Source organism: Phocoena phocoena, chromosome 7 (genome assembly GCF_963924675.1).
Source record: "Phocoena phocoena chromosome 7, mPhoPho1.1, whole genome shotgun sequence".
NCBI classification, from domain to species: Eukaryota; Metazoa; Chordata; class Mammalia; order Artiodactyla; family Phocoenidae; genus Phocoena; species Phocoena phocoena.
The window spans coordinates 52,053,872-52,073,122 of NC_089225.1; the positions used below are offsets into that span (position 1 = coordinate 52,053,872).

The window sequence follows — 19,251 nt, forward strand, 5'->3', positions numbered from 1 at the left end:
AAGGTTAACACAAAGCTAACTAATTATTTGGTTTTTAATTTCTTAGAATCTTTTCTTCGAACATTTTGCCAGGTGATTTCTGAATCTATCTTCTGCTCAAAAACTGTGATATTTTCCCCTCAAAACACTATGTCCTGAAGAAGCTGCTGGGACCCGGGGAAGGTAACGAGAAGAGTGGCAGCTGTGGTCCTGCCGAGCGGGATTTGTGGCACAGACCGGGGGCTGCCAACAGGAGCGATTGCTCTCACCCACCTTGGCCCATTTCCAGTGCTGGCCCAAGCGAGAGCAGAAACCACTGCCCTGGGACAATCTGGGCACTCCGCAGGAGGTGCAGTCCACATATGTGCCTGGGAAAGTAACCCAGAGCTGATTAAGATGAAGAGCTTCCTTCTCCTCTAGCTCCCCGCTGCCTTCCATAGCAGTTGGGCCAATCACGCCCCAACTTCTGTTCAAAGACTTGACTTCTTGGAACAGGACTGGCCAGACTGTCATCCCTGCTCACACGCACTGCCATTAATGGAAGGGGTTTTCTAAAGGTGGGCGTTGAGTTCACCCATCACTGCCTTTCTTAGATGCCGCTCTTGCCCTCAAACTCAGTAATTCTTCATTGAAAGCATCTGATCCTCGAGATCTCTTTTTCTACAGAATCATTCCAAACTCCGCCTTTTTATAATTTTTTTGAGGGAAAGAAATAGTAGAGGCCCTGCTGCCTTTCTATTTGAAGACTGCATTGACTTAACAAGGGGGAAGTCAACGTTCCTGTCCGAGTTTGTGAGATTTTTGTGTGCATCTTATCCTTTTAGCATTGGAGTATCGGTGCCCTGCTCACGCTGGCCAATCAAGAGATGGTGCCGCACATCCCTTTATGGATCCCAAAAGGTGTCAGAACTCAAGGGGGCAGGTGCTAGAGAATTCACAGACAGATAGATGTACAAAAGACTTCTTGGAGTTTGGCAGCAAGCACCCGGGATGGAGTCCTTAGACTGGGTTCTAACCTGTCTCTGCGTCTAACCACTGGGATACTGGGAGTCCATTTAATGTTAGTGGATTCAGTTGACCAGTTTCTAAGATGAGGGGCGAGGGGCTTAAAATGGGCTTAGAATGAAAGGCTCCTTCCAGCTCTGACATTCTGCAACTCTGAGGATTTCATTCAGCAAAACTGGAAGAAGAGCTAGAGTACATTAAATTTTACTTACATGCAAATGAACAAGGCTGTAAATTCTAAAGTGTACTCCATTTTGTAATTTGCTACTTTAATAAACAATTTTAGATTTATGTAATACATTTAAGTCTTTAAAACATCCTATTCCTATTAGCATCTGAATTGTATCCCTATGAAAGGAGATGCATGGAGACGTGAAATAATGTAACTGATCTTGGAGGGCAAAATTATTCATATGAAAGTATTCACAGACTTCCTGCTCGAGTGTCTTAACAAAAGAAATCCTGTAACTAAATCACCAGCTCCACTTCCCCTTCCTTAACATCGTAAAGAAGAAATTCTTCTTGCTGGAAGAGATACTAATGGGATATGTACAGTAACAGGCTGAGTGAGAAGGGAAACAAGAAAATTCACTCTGTGGGAGGAAGGATTTAACCAACTTGCTATGTGAGGAAAGTGCTAGAACTTTGAAATAGCATTTTAGTAAGTTTGTTGTGGACTAATTGTGGATCTCTCAAAGAAATAAAGATAATATTTATTTTTAAATTCTATATGGCTGTTGAAATGTACTTCTTGAATACAACAAAAATTCTAACACCAAATTTTATGATGCCAAGGTTTTTGAGGATGACCGTGCTAAATTAAATTAGAGATTCAGTTCCACGTAGCTTCTAAAATCTTCTCAGACTCAAATAGGGCCCCTTCAGTCTTTGCTCTTTTTTCTCTCTAACCCCTTCTGTCCACCCACCTGACAAACACTTATTAAATGCCTTTAGGTGCTAGAGAATCAAGGATAAGTTCAATATAGGCCTTTCCCTGGGGTAGATCCCCACGGGCTCCAGGCTCTGGGTAGACTCCAGGGATATCTCTGGCCTGTGGGCTTGGAAGGTTTGGATTGACACTGTCTCCAGCTACAAATTAGCTGGTAACATTATTCCCCATCTCTTCTAAACCCCTGCCTGCCCCCCTTTCAAATTCATCCTCTTCTTGAATCACTTTCTTTTCAACTCTGGCTATATCTTGCCAATGGAATCCAGATCGTTCCCAGTCTGAGACCAATTTTATAATGGGAGAGGATGAGAAAGCATAATCACAAAACACTAAGTTTCTAAGTAAAGGCCTCATTCACTTAAAGTGTAATAAAGCAGGGTATATGGTATGTTCCTGAAAAGCCACTAGAATGAGCTGCAAAGGACATCCATCCAGTGACATCTCCTTCTCATAGCTGTGACTTTTGCAAAAAGACTGAGTAATTTCTTCTTTCACTCAATGTTTTTGGAATACTTCTGGATATAAAAGTCATATTTTGAGGTCATTTGTGCACACATCAATACTTCAACATTGCTCTATTGTCTTTATACTTATGTTTCAACATTTTTTATTAATAAAAATCTAAGTGTATCTACTGAGTGTGTTAATCCATAATCAACAACAAAAACTACAACTATGATAAACTACTTCAGTAGCTTATACAAGTGAGAGGTGTCTTTTTCTTGTGTAACAGGTTGGCTGGATGTGGGCAGTCCGGGCTGCAACAGCTGCCTAAGGATGTCCAGGAATCAGGCACTGTCTCTCTTCCTGCTCTGCCATCCATAGTGTGTGGCTTCTATCCAAATGGCCACAGCATGGCTGCTGTGCATCCAGGAAAGAAGAGAGGGGAATGCAAATGGGCTTTCTTAACCCAGGCTTTGTTCCAGAAGGGAAAGCCTCCATAGAGACTTGTGTCTATATTTCATTGACCAGAACAGTCACATGGCTTACCCTAGCTGCAAAGGAGTCTGGGAAGGTAAATATTTTACTTTCCAACCTCTGAGATAGAGGCCCCTCTATCTCAAGGGGTAAGCAAGGGAAGGGGTGTAGGATTAGGTGTCAACCTACAACTTCTTACATATATAACAATGAATGCAACTTACATCTGCCTTCCTCCTCTGCAACCTACTAAATGGTTTCACAATAACACACAAAAATTATGAAGGCAAGATGCTTTCTAAATTATGAAATGCTTTGTGAATGTTACTATGGGGTATATTTAAATGATTAATTGAATTTTCAAACTCTAAGGTTTTTTTGTTTTGTTTTGTTTTGTTTTGTTTTTGCGGTACGCGGGCCTCTCACTGTTGTGGCCTCTCCCGTTGCGGAGCACAGGCTCCGGATGCGCAGGCTCAGCGGCCATGGCTCATGGGCCCAGCCGCTCCGCGGCATGTGGGATCCTCCCAGACCCGGGCACAAACCCGTGTTCCCTGCATCGGCAGGCGGACTCTCAACCACTGCGCCACCAGGAAAGCCCTCTAAGGTATTTTATGAAAACATTGCTCGTCTCTTACTTTGATTCCATACTTGATATACCAGGAATATATACTCTCAACCAGTAAGATAGCACAATTTTCTTTCTTTTCTGTAGTCATTCTTAACTGTAGACACTAGCTCTGGGTCACCTTCAGTGAACAGCTCCCTTTCTATCTCCAGCTATTCTGTTCTTCTCACATCTGTCTCTTTGTATCTGAGAGTAGGAGCTGTACCTGAATTACAGGAAGGAAGGAACTGCCAACTCACTGACTGGCTATATATTCTTCTTCCTTTTTCTACTGCACAGTTTGTCTTAGCGCTGATTTATTGGGTTGAGTAGTTGCATCCAGACAGCTACATGCCAATCACGCGTACCCTGGTTACTCATTACGAGCCTTAGGATACCATACAACTCACTAATGAGCACATTATAATGTTGGCCAGTGCTAATTAGATGATAATCATGTGCATTGCTTTATTTACAGTCTATCCATTTAAATTAATTTGACATTTAATTGAATACAGTGTGAAAGAAATTGGAATTGTGTTTCAAATTTCGTTTAAGTTAATTTCACCTGACGTCTCTTATAGGCAGGTGAGATTATTCACTTGATCTGGAAATTTTCAGCAAATACAAATGGACATAATGCTTATTTTATAATGGCACACACGCATATGTAAATTTATCTCAAAATGTGTTTGGAAACAGCAACCAAATTTGCAATTTTTTATCTCCACTAATATCCTTATGTGCTCTGACTGCAGAGAGATTCTGCATGCATGAGAGATATTAATAGATCCAACTCTTAGTTGGAAACATGAGGCAGGATCCCAAAACAACCTGAATAGAATATTCTGATATTATCTTAGGATAGGAAACTTACATTTAATTCATGAATAAATATGTGGCAAACTATACCTAATTATGATCCTATGTATTTTCCTCTTTCAGGACATAGCATCAAAAAATTAAAGGATCTACCTTTTTAAGTGAGTGTATGATTGCCAAAAAATTGCATGCATGACTGCACTACTAAATTCAAAGTCTTATTATTGAAACAATTTCCTAACAGCACATGTAGAACAGACTTAGAGTAACTGTATGAAAAGGTGTTTCTATACAAAAGGATCTGGAGGCCAACTCTTCTATTTTTTTCTCAAATAGCAGCATTTCTGGTTTATGGGTATCTGCTTTCATGCAGTTTTGAGACACTTACATGACAGAATTTCTTTAGGCCTCTCTCATTCTTGAGAATAGTTTGCTAGGTATACAATTCCAGGATGGAGATAATTTTTCCCTCAGAACTCTGAAGGCGAATCTTTATGTCTTCTGACTTTTAGTGTCATTGTCAAGAGATCCTATGTCATTATGTTTCTTTATTATATGTCTCTTAGAAAATTTTAGTATCTTCTCCTTTCCCCCAGTTTTCCAAAATTGCATAATAGTGTGCCCAGGTAGGATCTTTGTTTATTTATTTTATTTGACACTTGGTGAACTCTTTCAAGTTGGAAATTCACATCCTTCAATTATAGGACATATTCTTGGACTATTTAATCATTTTTCCCCTCAGTTTTCTCTACACTGTCTTTCTGGAACTGCTGTTAGCTAATTATTGCATCTCCTGAATTGTTCCTCTAAATTTTATTTTCTAACTCTTCATCTCTTTCTGTCCTACCCTCAGGGAAATTTCCCCAACTTCATCTTCCAATCCTTCTATTTTTTTCTTCTGTAAACTTTTATTAACTGGGGTAACAGGGAGAGTTTGATCACAGCAGAACCCATCCTGAAAGCATTAGAAATTACAGAAAGATGAGACAAGTGTCAGACACAACAGATTAAGCAAGTCCCTCCATCACCTGAGAAACAATAATATAAAACTGTAGAAACCAAAACTTTGTGAGTGATATAGGATACGGAACAAAAATGAAGACATTGGAACTCCTGGTGTTGCAAAATAAACTTGCAACTTCATTTCTATATTTTTGAAGTTGTAATTCAATGTTTTTCCCAAATCATTTCAAGCCTTCTCCAGTCAACATTTTCCCTTTCATTAATAACTTCCAAGGACCTTATTTAAAAAATAACTCTTTCTTTAAAATTTTTATTAATTTAATTTATTTATTTTTGACTGCGTTGGGTCTTCGTTTCTGCCTGTGGGCTTTCTCTAGTTGCAGCGAGTGGGGGCCACTCTTCGTTGCAGTGCACGGGCTTCAGTAGTTGTGGCACATGGGCTCAGTAGTTGTGGCTCGTGGGCTCTAGAGCACAGGCTGAATAGTTGTGGCTCATGGGCTTAGCTGCTCCGTGGCATGTGGGATCTTCCCGGACCAGGGCTTGAACCCATGTCCCCTGCATTGGCAGGCAGATTCTTAACCACTGCGCCACCAGGGAAACCCCTAAAAAATAACTCTTAATCATCCGTTTTTCTCACCCCACACATTCTATTCCAGGAAACTGGCAGCCTCCCAGCACAGAGCTTATGTTCCTCCTCTTTGAAATGCAAACTTAAACAGATTTTGGTCTTCTTTCTTCAATATTACAAGATGAGCACATGCTTACTGCAAAGCTTAATTCCTTCTCATGGCATTTTTATTCTGCAACTTACTTGTCACTGCCATTTGTCATAACTTAACTAGAATGCTGTCCTCCACCCTCTCCCTCCCTGACCTTGCAACCATCAATGCTCCTGACCTAACTAGTTAACCTGTTAAACCACCTGTGTGGTTATTTACCAGGAAACACTGGACCAGAAACAAATAATATACCTCAATAAACAATAGCTCAGTCTTAATTTGTAGGCAGAATTTCATTTGTTGGCCATAGGAAGAAAACACTCATACAAGGTAAAATTCACTATTTTCATTTCACGCTGGGATTTGAAGAAACAAAGGACAGCAACCAATGTGGAGGGGGACAAGGCTTGGGATAGAGCCCCCTGCTCCAGGCACACCGGCAGAATCTAGTCCAGTAAATGGGGACTTCACCACCCACATACTACACCTTGAATCTGTAAATTAACATCCCTGACTGGTAAGCTCCTGCTAATACTTGCCTTTTTCTGCCCCTTTCAGCCTGAGAGCATCCAGAGTATCAAAGCCCTCCTTTCCCCATCTTCATCCTTAGACATAAATGAATCTGCTTTCACACATGCAAGAAAACTTCAGTCAGAAAATACAGTTGGTCTTCAGTCCTTCTGTTCTTCTCCATATGATCTTGGCCCAGCTCAGTAAACATTTGTTGAGTGCCTATTCTCGACCAGGCTTTGTGTACACTGAGGGTTCAAAAATGCAAAGGATGGTTCTCTGTCCCTGAGAAATTCAAAGCCTCATTTCTTCCAAATCTTGCTAATACCCACGTAGTAACTGGGACTGGCTCCTGCATGGAGAAAGCACTGGGTGATGGCTGAGCAGCTGCTTGACACTGGATTCTCACTGCCACTGACCCTAGTTTCTTTCATTTTCTATATACAGACATTTAAAACTAAATTACTATTGAAAGTCATTAGAAATTAGCTCGGATGCCAATGTATGACCACGTCTGTAAAAGTAAAATATCATTATTTCTGCTTAAAGAAAAACAAACAAACAAAAAAACCCACAGCACTTCTGTAATTGGTGCACCAACTGTGCATGAAGTTCTCAAGTCAGGTCAACTGATGGGGGCTCCTGTGGTGACTAGTTTGTAGTAGGCTCCTTTCTGGGCCATCAGTTCTTCATGGGTCCCCTTTTCAATCACTATCCCCTGTGACATGACAGCAATGATATCCGAGTTCCGGATGGTGGACAAACGATGGGCAATGACAATGCAGGTCCGACCTTCTCTGGCTTTGTCCAAGGCGACCTGCACCGTCTGCAAAGGGAAGATGGAAAGTTGATGCAAAGACGCATGCTTGTTCCCTGGCCCACCATCGTGAGAGTTCTGTTTCATACCACTTGATTAACATCTCTATATTCGGGGGTTAAACCCAAAGGCTTGACAGGAGAGAGAGGATTAAATAAATATTTGCTGAATGCAATGCATCAGTGACTTAAATTGCAGTCTACAAGCTGAAAAATTTCAGTGAAGCCAGAATGAACCAAACTACAAGATCACAAAGTAATTTTACAATACTTGAGGGTCTAGATTGCTAAAATGAAACCAAGGAAACAATGTAAGGTAACAGTTAAATGGTCACTCCTGGGCTTCCCTGGTGGCGCAGTGGTTGAGAGTCCGCCTGCCGATGCAGGGGACACGGGTTTGTGCCCTGGTCCTGGAAGATCCCACATGCCGCGGAGCGGCTGGGCCCGTGAGCCATGGCCTGAGCCATGGCCGCTGAGCCTGCGCGTCTGGAGCCTGTGCTCCGCAACGGGAGAGGCCACAGCAGTGAGAGGCCCGCGTACCGCAGGAAAAAAAAAAAAGGTCACTCCTGATACTGTTCCTCATTGAGGACATTTTAGCTCTCTCCAAAACAGAATCCTGACTTTTAGGGAGTTAATTCTAAATGGTAAATTTCATAATTGTGTTTCGCCCAATTACATTTCCTTTCATGCAAACTGCACATCAGATACCGCCTCTAACTTTGTGTTGTATGCTTCCCACCTGCTCTGCCATGGAACTTTAGAACTATAAAATATGAAATGCCTATCAGATGGCCTGGATTATTTTATTTTATTTAAGAAAGCTCATTATTTGCCCATGAAAAAAGTGTCACCTAGCCTAAACAATCTTGAAAACAATTCTTATTTTAAAGTGAAAAAAATTTTTTTATTTGAAGCAATCCTATTTCAAGTCACTTTCTCTAGACTATTGTCTTTGGGCGCTACAAAGGAGTGGTAATTTCTACTACTAATGAATCAGAAAATTAACAATACTGCCATTTTATAAGGACAAATATTACAGCAAAAAACTCATTTATAATGATCTAAGACTTTAGAAAGTCAGTACCTACCTTTTCACTTTCTGTGTCCAAGGCAGAAGTAGCTTCATCTAGTAGCAAGATTTTAGGATCTCGTATGATGGCCCGAGCAATAGCAATGCGTTGTTTTTCCCCTCGAGAGAGTTGAGACCCCTGGGACCCAACATTAGTTTCATATTTCTGGAAAAAAATATGGTAAGTTTGAGAACCAGAAACAGCCATTGTTCCTGTGCTGTAGGGAGCCCACATCAATGACCCCCTCTGAGGATTTAAACAATTTGTTTTTTTTGAAATTGGGAATAATTTGTATAAAGGATGTCAAATCCATTTAGGCATATTAAAAAAATATGGCGTTTTATGACTTTTCATGTTGGGAAACACGGGGACTTTGTATCCCTTTCTCTGCATTTCTTTTAGGTTTGTATTTTTGATCTCTTTCTCCTTGCGTATGAGATCCTCCCTGATTTAAGATTCCCTGATTTCCCAACTCCTGTCTGGAATATCTTTCCAAGACAGAATGATCCTAGGCATATAAGGGCCTTCAAGAGATCTCCTGGTCCATTCCCTTGTTGAGGTAGCCTCATTCTGGAACACAAGCCTAACTTTCAATCTTCACCCTTGCTGCATACCAGCTCTGTGATCATGAACAAATTATTTAAATTTCTGTGAGCTTCATAACTAGTTAACATATTTGTTGTTTTAGATGAAATTATGAAGGAAAATCCCTACCTGACGCCTACGTAAAAAACAGTTACATTCACAGAGTATTTACTATGCATCAGGTACCGTACTAACTATTCTAGCCAGCTTATCATTTAATGTTTACAGAAATCATTTTCTCCCAATTACTATTTTTCAGTTTCCACGTCTTAATTTTCTTAGTGATCAACCACCAAGAAAGACCCTTGGTGGATGGAAAAATGCAGAGTCAATATCACACTACATTCAAACTTGGCTCTGGGAAAGTGAGGAACTCCAAGGCAAATGCAACTTACCCACCACGCACAGGAGTTGCTGCCAAGTAATGAAATGATCAGGATGATAATAGTAACAGCAGCAGCTTTCTTTCTGAGGCTATTATGTATGCTCTCTCATTCTGTTACTTTTTGCATTTTGTAGACGACTGAGTCTCAGAAAAGTAATTGTTACAGAAGTAACTTTACACTAGAAAGTGGCCAAGCTTGGATTCAAATCAATGTCTGTTCCAAATCTCAGGATGTTTTTCCGTTATGCTAAGCTGATGCTCAATGCGGTACTGCTTCACTTACAACAAGTAATAGAGCATCCTTTGCGTTGGATAATATACTACTTTCCAAAACTAAAGATAATGTTGATGAAGGACATTCATTTTGCGTAAAAGACGGAGACGATCTCGGGGCACTGGGAAATAAGTTGTGTTGCCTTTGACCTTCTCCGTGAGCCACAGTCATTCTACCTCTCTTCCTCCCTGTCTGCCACAGGGAATGACTCTGACTTGGTACCCACCTCTGGAAGGGACATGACAAAGTCATGCAGCTGAGCCTGCTTTGCGGCTTCTATGACTTTTTCCGTGGGGATTTCTTTGGTGTTGTCTCCATACTTGATATTGTCCACTATGCTACAGGCAAACAACACTGGTTCCTGGGAAACGATTCCAATCTTCGAGCGGAGAAACTGGACGTTTACATTTTTGCTGTCATGCCCATCTATCATCTGCCAAATAGAGGTGACAACCAGGGCACTGAGTTTTAGAATTCCAGCAGTGAGGAAAGTTTGTATCCTAGAGTTAGTGTTATGCAAGATATTTGCTTTGCTTAACAGACAACAATCTAAGGATTCTTGGAAATAAATTATGTTGCCTTTGACCTCTGGAGGTGGTGTCTGCCAGAAGTGGTGTCAAAGTTGTGATCAGACATGGTTGTTTGTTTCCCAAATTCTAGTTCTACGGGTAGCATTATACAAACAGGAAAGGCACTCCAGACAGTATCTAGTTAAAAAAAAACAACAACTTCCCCTTATCCTTTGGTGCAGCACATCCTCTCCAAGTACACAGAATTGCTCAATTTTGAGACTCCATGGGTTATGAAATGGGGTTTCCTATGTAAAGCTGTTGGACAATGTAAGAATCGAACCTGTTTCCTTGATTTCACTGATACTAACCTCTGAATAATTGAGATAACAGACCCCAGTAAGAAAGGAGTACATTTATTCACTTAGTCAACCAACAAACATATATTGAATTACCTGCCACAAAGGCACCATCCTAGACAGTCTTTTGTATGCTATATAAAGAAAAAATAATTTGTAGTGAGGTGGATGGACCTAGAGTCTGTCATACAGAGTGAAGTAAGTCAGAAAGAGAAAAACTAATACCATATGCTAACACATATATATGGAATCTAAAAAAAAAAAAAAAGTGGTTCTGAAGAACTTAGGGGCAGGACAGGAATAAAGACACAGATGTAGAGAATGGACTTGAGGACACGGGGAGTGGGAAGGGTAAGCTGGGATGAGTGAGAGAGTGGCATGAACTTATATACACTACGAAATGTGAAACAGATAGCTAGTGGGAAGCAGCCACATAGCACAGGGAGATCAGCTCAGTGCTTTGTGACCACCTAGAGGGATGGGATAGGGAGGGTGGAAGGGAGACGCAAGAGGGAGGAGATATGGGGATATATGTATACATATAGCTGATTGACTTTGTTATGAAGCAGAAACTAACACAACATTGTAAAGCAATTATACTCCAATAAAAATGTTAAAACAATAATAAAGAAAGAAAGAAAAAATCTCTGTTTTTTAAGAACTCATGATCTATCTAGGCAGTTAATTACAGGAACTCATATGTCTACCATTTGAGCTCTTTCACTTAACAGGCTTAGAATAGTAAAGGTACAGTATGTCTCACATACTGTAATACTGTAAAGTATTTGGCCCCATGATTTCAGAAAAAGATTATATTAAATGGTGTAAATATATGATGTTTTAGATAATTTTTTCACAGTGTAAAAAACAAACACTACTAGAAAAAATATAAGGCATTCTTCAACAATTAGCCCTCGCTCATCTTCCTCTATGCGTTTTCCATAGTACTTATAGACTGCAAAGCACGATTTAACAATTAACTACTGGAGCTGTTTGCTAATTGTTGTCTATATGCTAGTATTGTAAGCTCCTAGAAGACATAAGACATGCTTCATGCTTGTTAGAATTTCTCACAGGGCCTAACGCAGTGCTGGGCACATCACAGGTACCCAATTAAACATTGAAAACGTTGAATGTTTGCGTTTGTTAGCTTCCTTAAAAGCAAAGAGGATTTTTAAAAATTGCATTAACGGTGGTATTTTTCCTACTGAAAAATGTTTGTAGAAACATTTTACGATGATGTAACAAAATATATTGTGTCTATGAAATGCAAGGAATCATACTGATTTCTTCATGGGCATTGCTTTCTACCTGTGACCAGAACATTCACTGAGTACATTCAGAGAAATATACTTAATATACATGTTAATGTTGAAGAAGTCAAACATGAAGGATTCAGGTCCCTGCATGTCATGTAGTTCACAGTCTACCTGGGTGATAGACATGAAAGATCTGACATTTGGGGAAACTGGATCCTCTCCTTTGTAGAGATCAGACTCCCAGCGCAACGTACTTTCTAGATTCATCAATCACCAAATACTTTCAAACAAATTAAAATCTCTATACCTAAAATTAATAAAAGTGATTATAAACTACAGATAATCAACTCTTACTCCTTATTTTCATAACTTCCTGGATTTTACCACTATGTGTTTGCTTGCTTTCTTGTTTTGCTTTATGCAAGGGAAACTTTAGTTGCCTCTTTCAAGTTTCTTTCAGCATTTCTCATCATGTTATCTATCCTCATTGCAATGAAGATTATACTATTCAGGGATATCAGAAAGTCCTTTTTCAAAAAAGAAGGATTAAATAATCAATCAGACCCACACCTCTGAATCATTTCTTAGAAAACTACTTGCAGATGCACTCCAACAAAATGAGACGGAAAACCGAAGAAAGAGAAAGGTATGGGAACTAGGAAATAATGGATCTAATGCAAAAGATACTGCAGGAAACTCATAGGCTGACAGTTGTTCAGCAGGTGTAGGATGTAATTAGTCCAGGCAGTGGCAGAAATAAGGGAAAGAAGCAGGTTCCTCTGAATAGGTATCAGGAGAGAGACATTGGAAGAAACTAAAGATTTTATAAAGGCAGAGAATGCAAGAAAAAAGAAAGTCTTTCAGAAAAACAATTAAGAAAGAAAAATGTAATGCTAATGTACCTCACTACTTAACTATGAGATGAACAATATTTACTTAGCCATAATAAAAGTTGTTAATAGATTTTCAACTTTTAGAATCAACCTAGAGGAAAAGCGTGAAAGATAATAAATGTTATAAACAAAAGGTAAGCATTTTATATATATATTTTAAATGTGGTACATATATACAATGGAATATTACTCAGCCATAAGAAGGAATGAAACTGGGTCATTTGTAGAGATGTGGATGGACCTAGAGTCTGTCATACAGAGTAAAGTAAGGCAGAAAGAGAGAAACAAATATCGTATATCAACGCATATATGTAGAATCTAGAAAAATAGTGAACATATTTGTAGGGCAGGAATAGAGACATAGATATAGAGAACAGACACATGTGGACACAGTGGGGGAAGGGGAGGGTGGGACAAATTGGGAGATTAGGTTTGACATAAATACACTACCATGTGTAAAACGGATAGCTAGTGGGAACCTGCTGTATAGCACAGGGAGCTCAGCTTGGTGCTCTGTGACGACCCAGATGGGGGGTTGGGGTGGGGCAGGGGGAGGGAGGGAGGTCCGAGAGGTAGGGGATATATGTATACATACAGCTGATTCACTTCACTGTACAGCAGAAACTAACACAACATTGTAAAGCAATTATACTCCAATTAAAGAAAAAAAAGATAATATAAAAGTATAGTTATTAGGACTTGAGAGGTAAAAAGAGGGAGGAAGAGGTGAAAATAGAGGTAGAATTGCTAATATTCTCATCTTAGAAAATGAGAATTCAAGAGATGTTATCTATAGGTGATGGAAAAGAAACAGAATTGTATTGATTAAATTTACAAATAAAGGAACTTTTAAAAGTAATGTAACCATATTGGGAGGAGGTGGGTAAAGGGAGGGGGAGAAGTGAGGGTAAGCTAAATTTCCATCTCTTGAGAATAAATCAACAGAGGGTCTAAATTCGTTAAATCGTGAAACAGCAGCATAAGCATATTATTTAGGGACTTTGAGGTAATCATTGGGAGATCTAAAAACATAAAGTGGTTAAAGATAGTTGCCTTTGAGCAGGAAAATGGAGAATGGGGGGTGGAAAGGGTGGAATAAGGGGTTGGTTTTGTTTTGGTTTTTTTAACAAATCTTTCTTATTCTACTTTGTGCTCCTTTGCATATATTATTTGGAAAAAATAGAAAGGAAAAAGAAAAGAAGAGAAAAGAGGAAGAAATTCTGTGGAAAATAAGCAACAAAGCAAACCACCAATTTTTCAAACATCCTAACCAAAGATTTATGGCATATGACTACCAATGTGAGGTCCTTATATTATTTAGGCTTTAGCTTCCTGAACCAGGATTGTCTCGGATTTTTCATACTAAATTCCCTTTCTTACTCATTTATCATTGTGTTTCTTATCACCCCCACTTTTTCCATTCCCAGTCATTAGTTTCCTGATTAGTCTGCACTTTCTGCCCCATTTACAGGTAAGTGAATGCTTCTGTTAAGTACACTCATCTCCAGCTTTGCAGTTTTCTTTGCCTAACTGGGCAGCAGACCATCTGGAACTGGGAAGACTATAATGTTAGAAATTGTGAGGTAGAATCAGGTCAACCAGCGAATGACTGGAACTGGAAAATACTGTCCAAGGCAAGCGCTTTGGAATGAGTCTGGCAAGACACAACCTTGAAGATGACTTTTAGGGGTTGGAGATACTCGAATGCATTGAGAATTTTGCTTACCACCTTCCCTTGGTCAGGATCATAGAAACGTTCCAACAGCTGAATACTGGTGCTTTTACCACATCCACTGCTTCCAACAAATGCCAGGGTTTGCCCTGGACCAACAGACACTGAGAGACCATTCAGAACTTGTATATCAGGTCGGGAAGGATATGTAAATTTACAGTCAACAAAGTCAATCTGCCCCTGGAAGTTGTCCTGTGGACGGGAAGATTAGAATTATATATGCTCTACTAGAATCTAGACTATTGAAAATGCACATAAGCCTGAGTTTTAAATCCTTGCTTAAGATACCTTCAACACCAAGCTGCTGAAGTGCAAAGTACAAAGACAGCAACTTAATGAAATGGCATTCTATTCCAGCAGATGTAGAATAAAAGGAGGCTTGAGCATTGAATTTAAAGATATTTGATCTCTTATTCCCATTCTAACCTAAGGGGATTTCCTTGTCACCCATTCTTTGACATTCTGCATGGAAGAAAATAGAGGATATGATTACATCACAGAAGCCAGTAACTGTGCAAATTCCTACAGCTCTGTTCCCCCAGAGATTTAAAATAATAGCATTACACTTGAAATGACTTACACAGAAAGTTACTTGAGCCCTGAATTGCAAAGGTGAAATACCTTGAGTTGTACTCTCTGACGTGTAAACTCTAGAAATGGATAGACATTTAATAAACCACACAGAGACTTACCTTTTATTGAGCTGAAGGAGAAATAGGGCATTTGACCAATTTTAAAAGATTTCTGAATTTAGTTGACTTTACTGGGGTTTAGGGGTTTTTGGCTCTCTTGAACATACTGGGATATTAAAAATTAGGCAGGGAAGATTAAAAAACACCTGTAGGGACTATCAATTAGAAAAAGTGATATTTCATTGAGATCAAAATAATTTTCTGGGAGTCCACATGAACTCATGTGGAACACAGATAAACATGAATTAAATCAGCATTATTGGACAGGAGAAACTGGTTTTTCTACATTCCGTACCAGGATATCAGTAGAAATCCTGGTGGTTGGGTAGGTCTCAAAAGACACGTAGCTTCATTCATTCCGGAACTAAGTGTGTTTTATAGTACCTGTGTACTATAAAACAAGTATTCACTGGATATCATTGCCTTATTCAAGTTCCAGCTTTATGAAGAACTTTTAATGCTAAGGTACTTCATTCCTTTACATTTGTAAATCTACTGTCTGTCCATTCCAAGGGCATATGAGTTCACCCAAACACTGCAGAATTTAGAAGATAAGTGGTCTTGAATAACCAGCCCCAATGGCTGCTCTGCACACACACAGAAGCACAAGCCTCCCCCACTACCCTCTTACCCCTCTATACTTACCCATCTTTCACCCGCACTACTATACACCTTGATTGCGGGTTGTCGGTCCAGCAGTTGGAAAAAGCGTGCGGCTGAGATTTTAGCTTTGGCATAACTTGGGGTATAAGAGAAGGCTCTCCCAAGAGCTGTCGCACTCAGTACAACTGAAGAGATCACCCTGTAGTTGGACAGACACCCAGGTAGAAAGGGCGCGGTGTGGTTGGTGTCATGGCCTAAGAGGCAGGAGTTTGGGGGTCTAGCCCTGGAAAGGACTGAGCAGCCTTGAGCAGGTCTCTTTAGACTTGTCTGGGAATGGGAGATTGGAGAGATTAGCCTTTTTCAAATTGTGTTCTAAGAAGAAAGGGTGAGGGGAGGATTGAACAAAGGGGGCTCAGATCTCCAAACCCTGCTTCAACTACAACAGCATTTTTTTAAAAATTTGTTTGAGGAAAAAAGACTTCTTAGAAAAAAAAAAAAAAAAAAAGAGGGAGGTTGAAAGATCACTGGATTGGGTTGCATTTTTACAATGTTAACATTCTATGAATCTATGATTAATGTGTAAAAGACAATTATTGGCGATATAAGCATCAATTCTGTACCAAGCAAGCATGTGATTCATGCTTCAGACAACATGATGCAATTGCCTGTATCCTTCTACTTGTCCCAGCCTCAATGTGTGCATAATTAACGAGCAAATAAGTGAATAAATAAATGAATGATAAACATGATAAGAGGTAGCCCTTTTGCTCTATAGACCATGCTGCGAGGGGCGCCCCCCGAAGTTGTCCACCTGCACTGCAATGCACCATGGGGCCTGCCTCAGTGTGGGTGGGGTGGTGTGGGGTGTCTCTGTGTGTTTTACTGCTCAGTTCATAAGCAGAAATTGTTTTAGGCCAGACTGGCAAAGCCAGACATCTCTAGGAGCCCAGTCCAAAACTTAAAGCTATGACAAGCACCTGGAATAAAATAGGAAATGATGGAAGGTCATCTTTCATTTTTTAAAGAGAAGCCAGAAATTGGGAGCTTTCTGCAGTGTCCCAATTTTTACACGTTGGCAAATAATTATTCAAAAGTCTTACATAAACTAAACAAGTCAAGAGTTTGTGATTTCTGATTTGGGGTTAGTAGCTCTACATATGTAAAAATTTAGAAAGGAGACTTTCCTGGTTGAGGTGGGCATAGTGGGGCAGGAGAAAAGAATTTCTTCTATATTTCTAGAAGATAGAGGGCGAGCAGACAGAACTCGTGGCTGGAGAAGAGATTTCTTTTAGCGCTGATTTTCCTAATGCCCTCCAAGGCTTTCTCAGACCGTCTCCCCCGCATTTTTCAAGGTTCCCTGCCCTATCACGCCACACCCATATGCATGTGCACCCAGTCCCTTGGTACCTTGACACACTTAGGTGTCTGGAAATGTGAGAAACTGGACTCAAAGCTAAACTTATTAGAAGAGCAGACTCCAGCTATAAACAAAAGAACAAAATTCCCCTGACTAGTCTTTGCTGTCTCTACCTAGGAAGAGTCAGCTAGACATGTGCCTTCTTTACAAGAAGTAGAGCTCAAATAAGGTAGTTCTAGGAACCATCTTATTCAAGGACTTTAGATTTTCTCAGCATTAACCAGTATGGTAGATTGTGAAAATGCTTAATTTGTCCTATTACTCTGTACACACCCTTTTGCAATATGATTTTTTTTTATTCCTCTGTGATATTGTGACTTATGATAAGAAAACTATATTGGTCTTTTGTCAGTTCCTGGCACAGACTCCTAAACCCTTGGGATTTCCCAAATTTTGAGAGGACCGAGGTGTCTTTTGTTAATGAAGTGACTTTGGTAAAAACTCTAGATAACCTAAGGATGGGGCCTGGTTGCCTGGAGAGCCAACCATGCAATTAGAGGGGTGGAACTTCAGTCCCTTCCCCAACCTCAGGGGAGGGGAGAGGCTGGAGATTGAGTTCAATCGACAATGGTCAATGATTTAATTAGTCAGGTCTACGTGATGGAGTCTCCATAAAAACCCAAAAGACAGGGTGCAGAGAGCTTCTGGGCTGGTGAACACGTGGAGATTTGAGGAGAGTGGCATCCTTGGGGAGGGTATGAGAACTCCAAGCCCTTCCCACATACCACACTCTATGCATCTCTTCCATCTAGCTGTTCCTGAGTTGTATCCTTTTGTAATAAACTGGTAATCTAGTAAGTACATGTTCCTCTGAGTTCTGTGAGCCGCTCTAGCATATTAATCAAAGCTGAGGATGAGGTCATGGGAACCTTGGGTCTACAGCTTGTTGGTCAGAAGCACAGGTGATGACCTGGACTTGCTTTGGTGTGGAGGGTTGGGGGAGGGGCAGTCCTGTGGGAGGACCCAACGCTATCTCCAGGTAAATAGTGTCAGGATAAACTGAACTGTAGGACAGCCATCAGGTGTCAGTGCCATGTGATAGCCATGTGAGAGTAAAGGAGAAACACTTATTGGATCCTCTCATCAAAAGATGGGGTCCGTTCCTCTTTTCTCTGAATCTGGACTTGGTCGTATGACTTTCTTTGGCCAAAGAAGATATTAGAAAATGTGATGCATGCAGAGTTGGCAAGTGCTTGCATGTTGGGTCTTGCAATCTTCTGTTGCACTTGGAACTCCGAGAGCACAATGTGAAGAAAACAAGCTCAGCTGCTAAGAGGCCATGTGGAGAAAGAAGGGCACTCAGAAGCCTGACTGAGTCAGCCCAGTCCAGAAGAATCACCCTGACAGCACACAGGATCTTTAAGAAATATTAATCTGAGCTGTTTAAGACACCATGTTTGGGATGGTTTAAGCAGCAGAAGCTAACGGATAGAACCAGACCATTCCTCCCTGGAGTGCTGATCTTTTATGACTCTGGCCAGGTAGTCCTCACCTGAACACATAGCTGAAATGGAGCCCCTCATTGGGAATTAAGTAACCTCCATATCTGTAGGAAGCAGAATTAGCAACAAACACAATGGACTGGGAAAAACCAAAGCAGAATCCATAAACATTTGCTTTTCGGATGGCTGTCTTGTATGGCTTCTCCAGTTCAGTCTCAAACACTTCTATAAACTGCCTCTCCTTTCCAATCCCAGCCACAGTGCGAATATTACTGAGGGCTTCGTTTGTAATCTGAAGAATGAAAAAGAGTTTTAGAAATAAAAGAGCAGAGATAACTGCTTTCATGACATTTTCAACCGTTACATGGATTAGATCTGGTGCAAATGACAGAAGGCAGTATACAGCACAGATGGGGGCATCATCTGGGAACATAGAGAAGTTGCTGGAGATCAATTTGACTGGACCCTGAGACATTCAATCAGTTCAAAACAAGTTCTACTTGATCCTAACATGGCTTTGTTGCCTCTACTTGTTGAGGAAGAGAGAAGAGGGGGAAAAACGGTACACAAGGCTATCTTTGTGAATTCATTTGAAATGTTCAAAATGGTATCTTTAAATGTGTCTGAGAGAAAAAGATTGTTTAATAATAGAAACCTAAAATATTAGATTCTATTTCTTAAAAAATTATGACCAAATACTATATAAGATAGATTAAAACTGAGTATGAAGTTTATCTTTTAGTCTA

At 40.2% G+C, this 19,251-nt stretch overlaps 1 protein-coding gene across 3 annotated transcripts in view; it reads right to left on the minus strand.

Moving 5' to 3' along the window:
* Nucleotides 1–6,239: 6,239 nt before the first annotated feature.
* The window catches only part of ABCB11 (ATP binding cassette subfamily B member 11), an 84,155-nt gene continuing 71,143 nt past the window's right edge, over nucleotides 6,240–19,251 (minus strand). For 2 of the 3 annotated variants that reach the window (XM_065880224.1, XM_065880222.1), the window contains exons 22-27: nucleotides 18,556–18,797; nucleotides 15,689–15,845; nucleotides 14,346–14,543; nucleotides 9,826–10,032; nucleotides 8,374–8,520; nucleotides 6,240–7,295 (exon numbers count right to left, since the gene is read on the minus strand). In XM_065880224.1, coding sequence (XP_065736296.1) covers nucleotides 7,095–7,295; nucleotides 8,374–8,520; nucleotides 9,826–10,032; nucleotides 14,346–14,543; nucleotides 15,689–15,845; nucleotides 18,556–18,797 — 1,152 coding nt within the window. In that variant the 3' untranslated portion in view covers nucleotides 6,240–7,094. Of the gene's footprint in view, nucleotides 7,296–8,373; nucleotides 8,521–9,821; nucleotides 10,033–14,345; nucleotides 14,544–15,688; nucleotides 15,846–18,555; nucleotides 18,798–19,251 lie in introns of all 3 variants that reach the window. The other variant, XM_065880223.1, reaches the window with a different exon arrangement.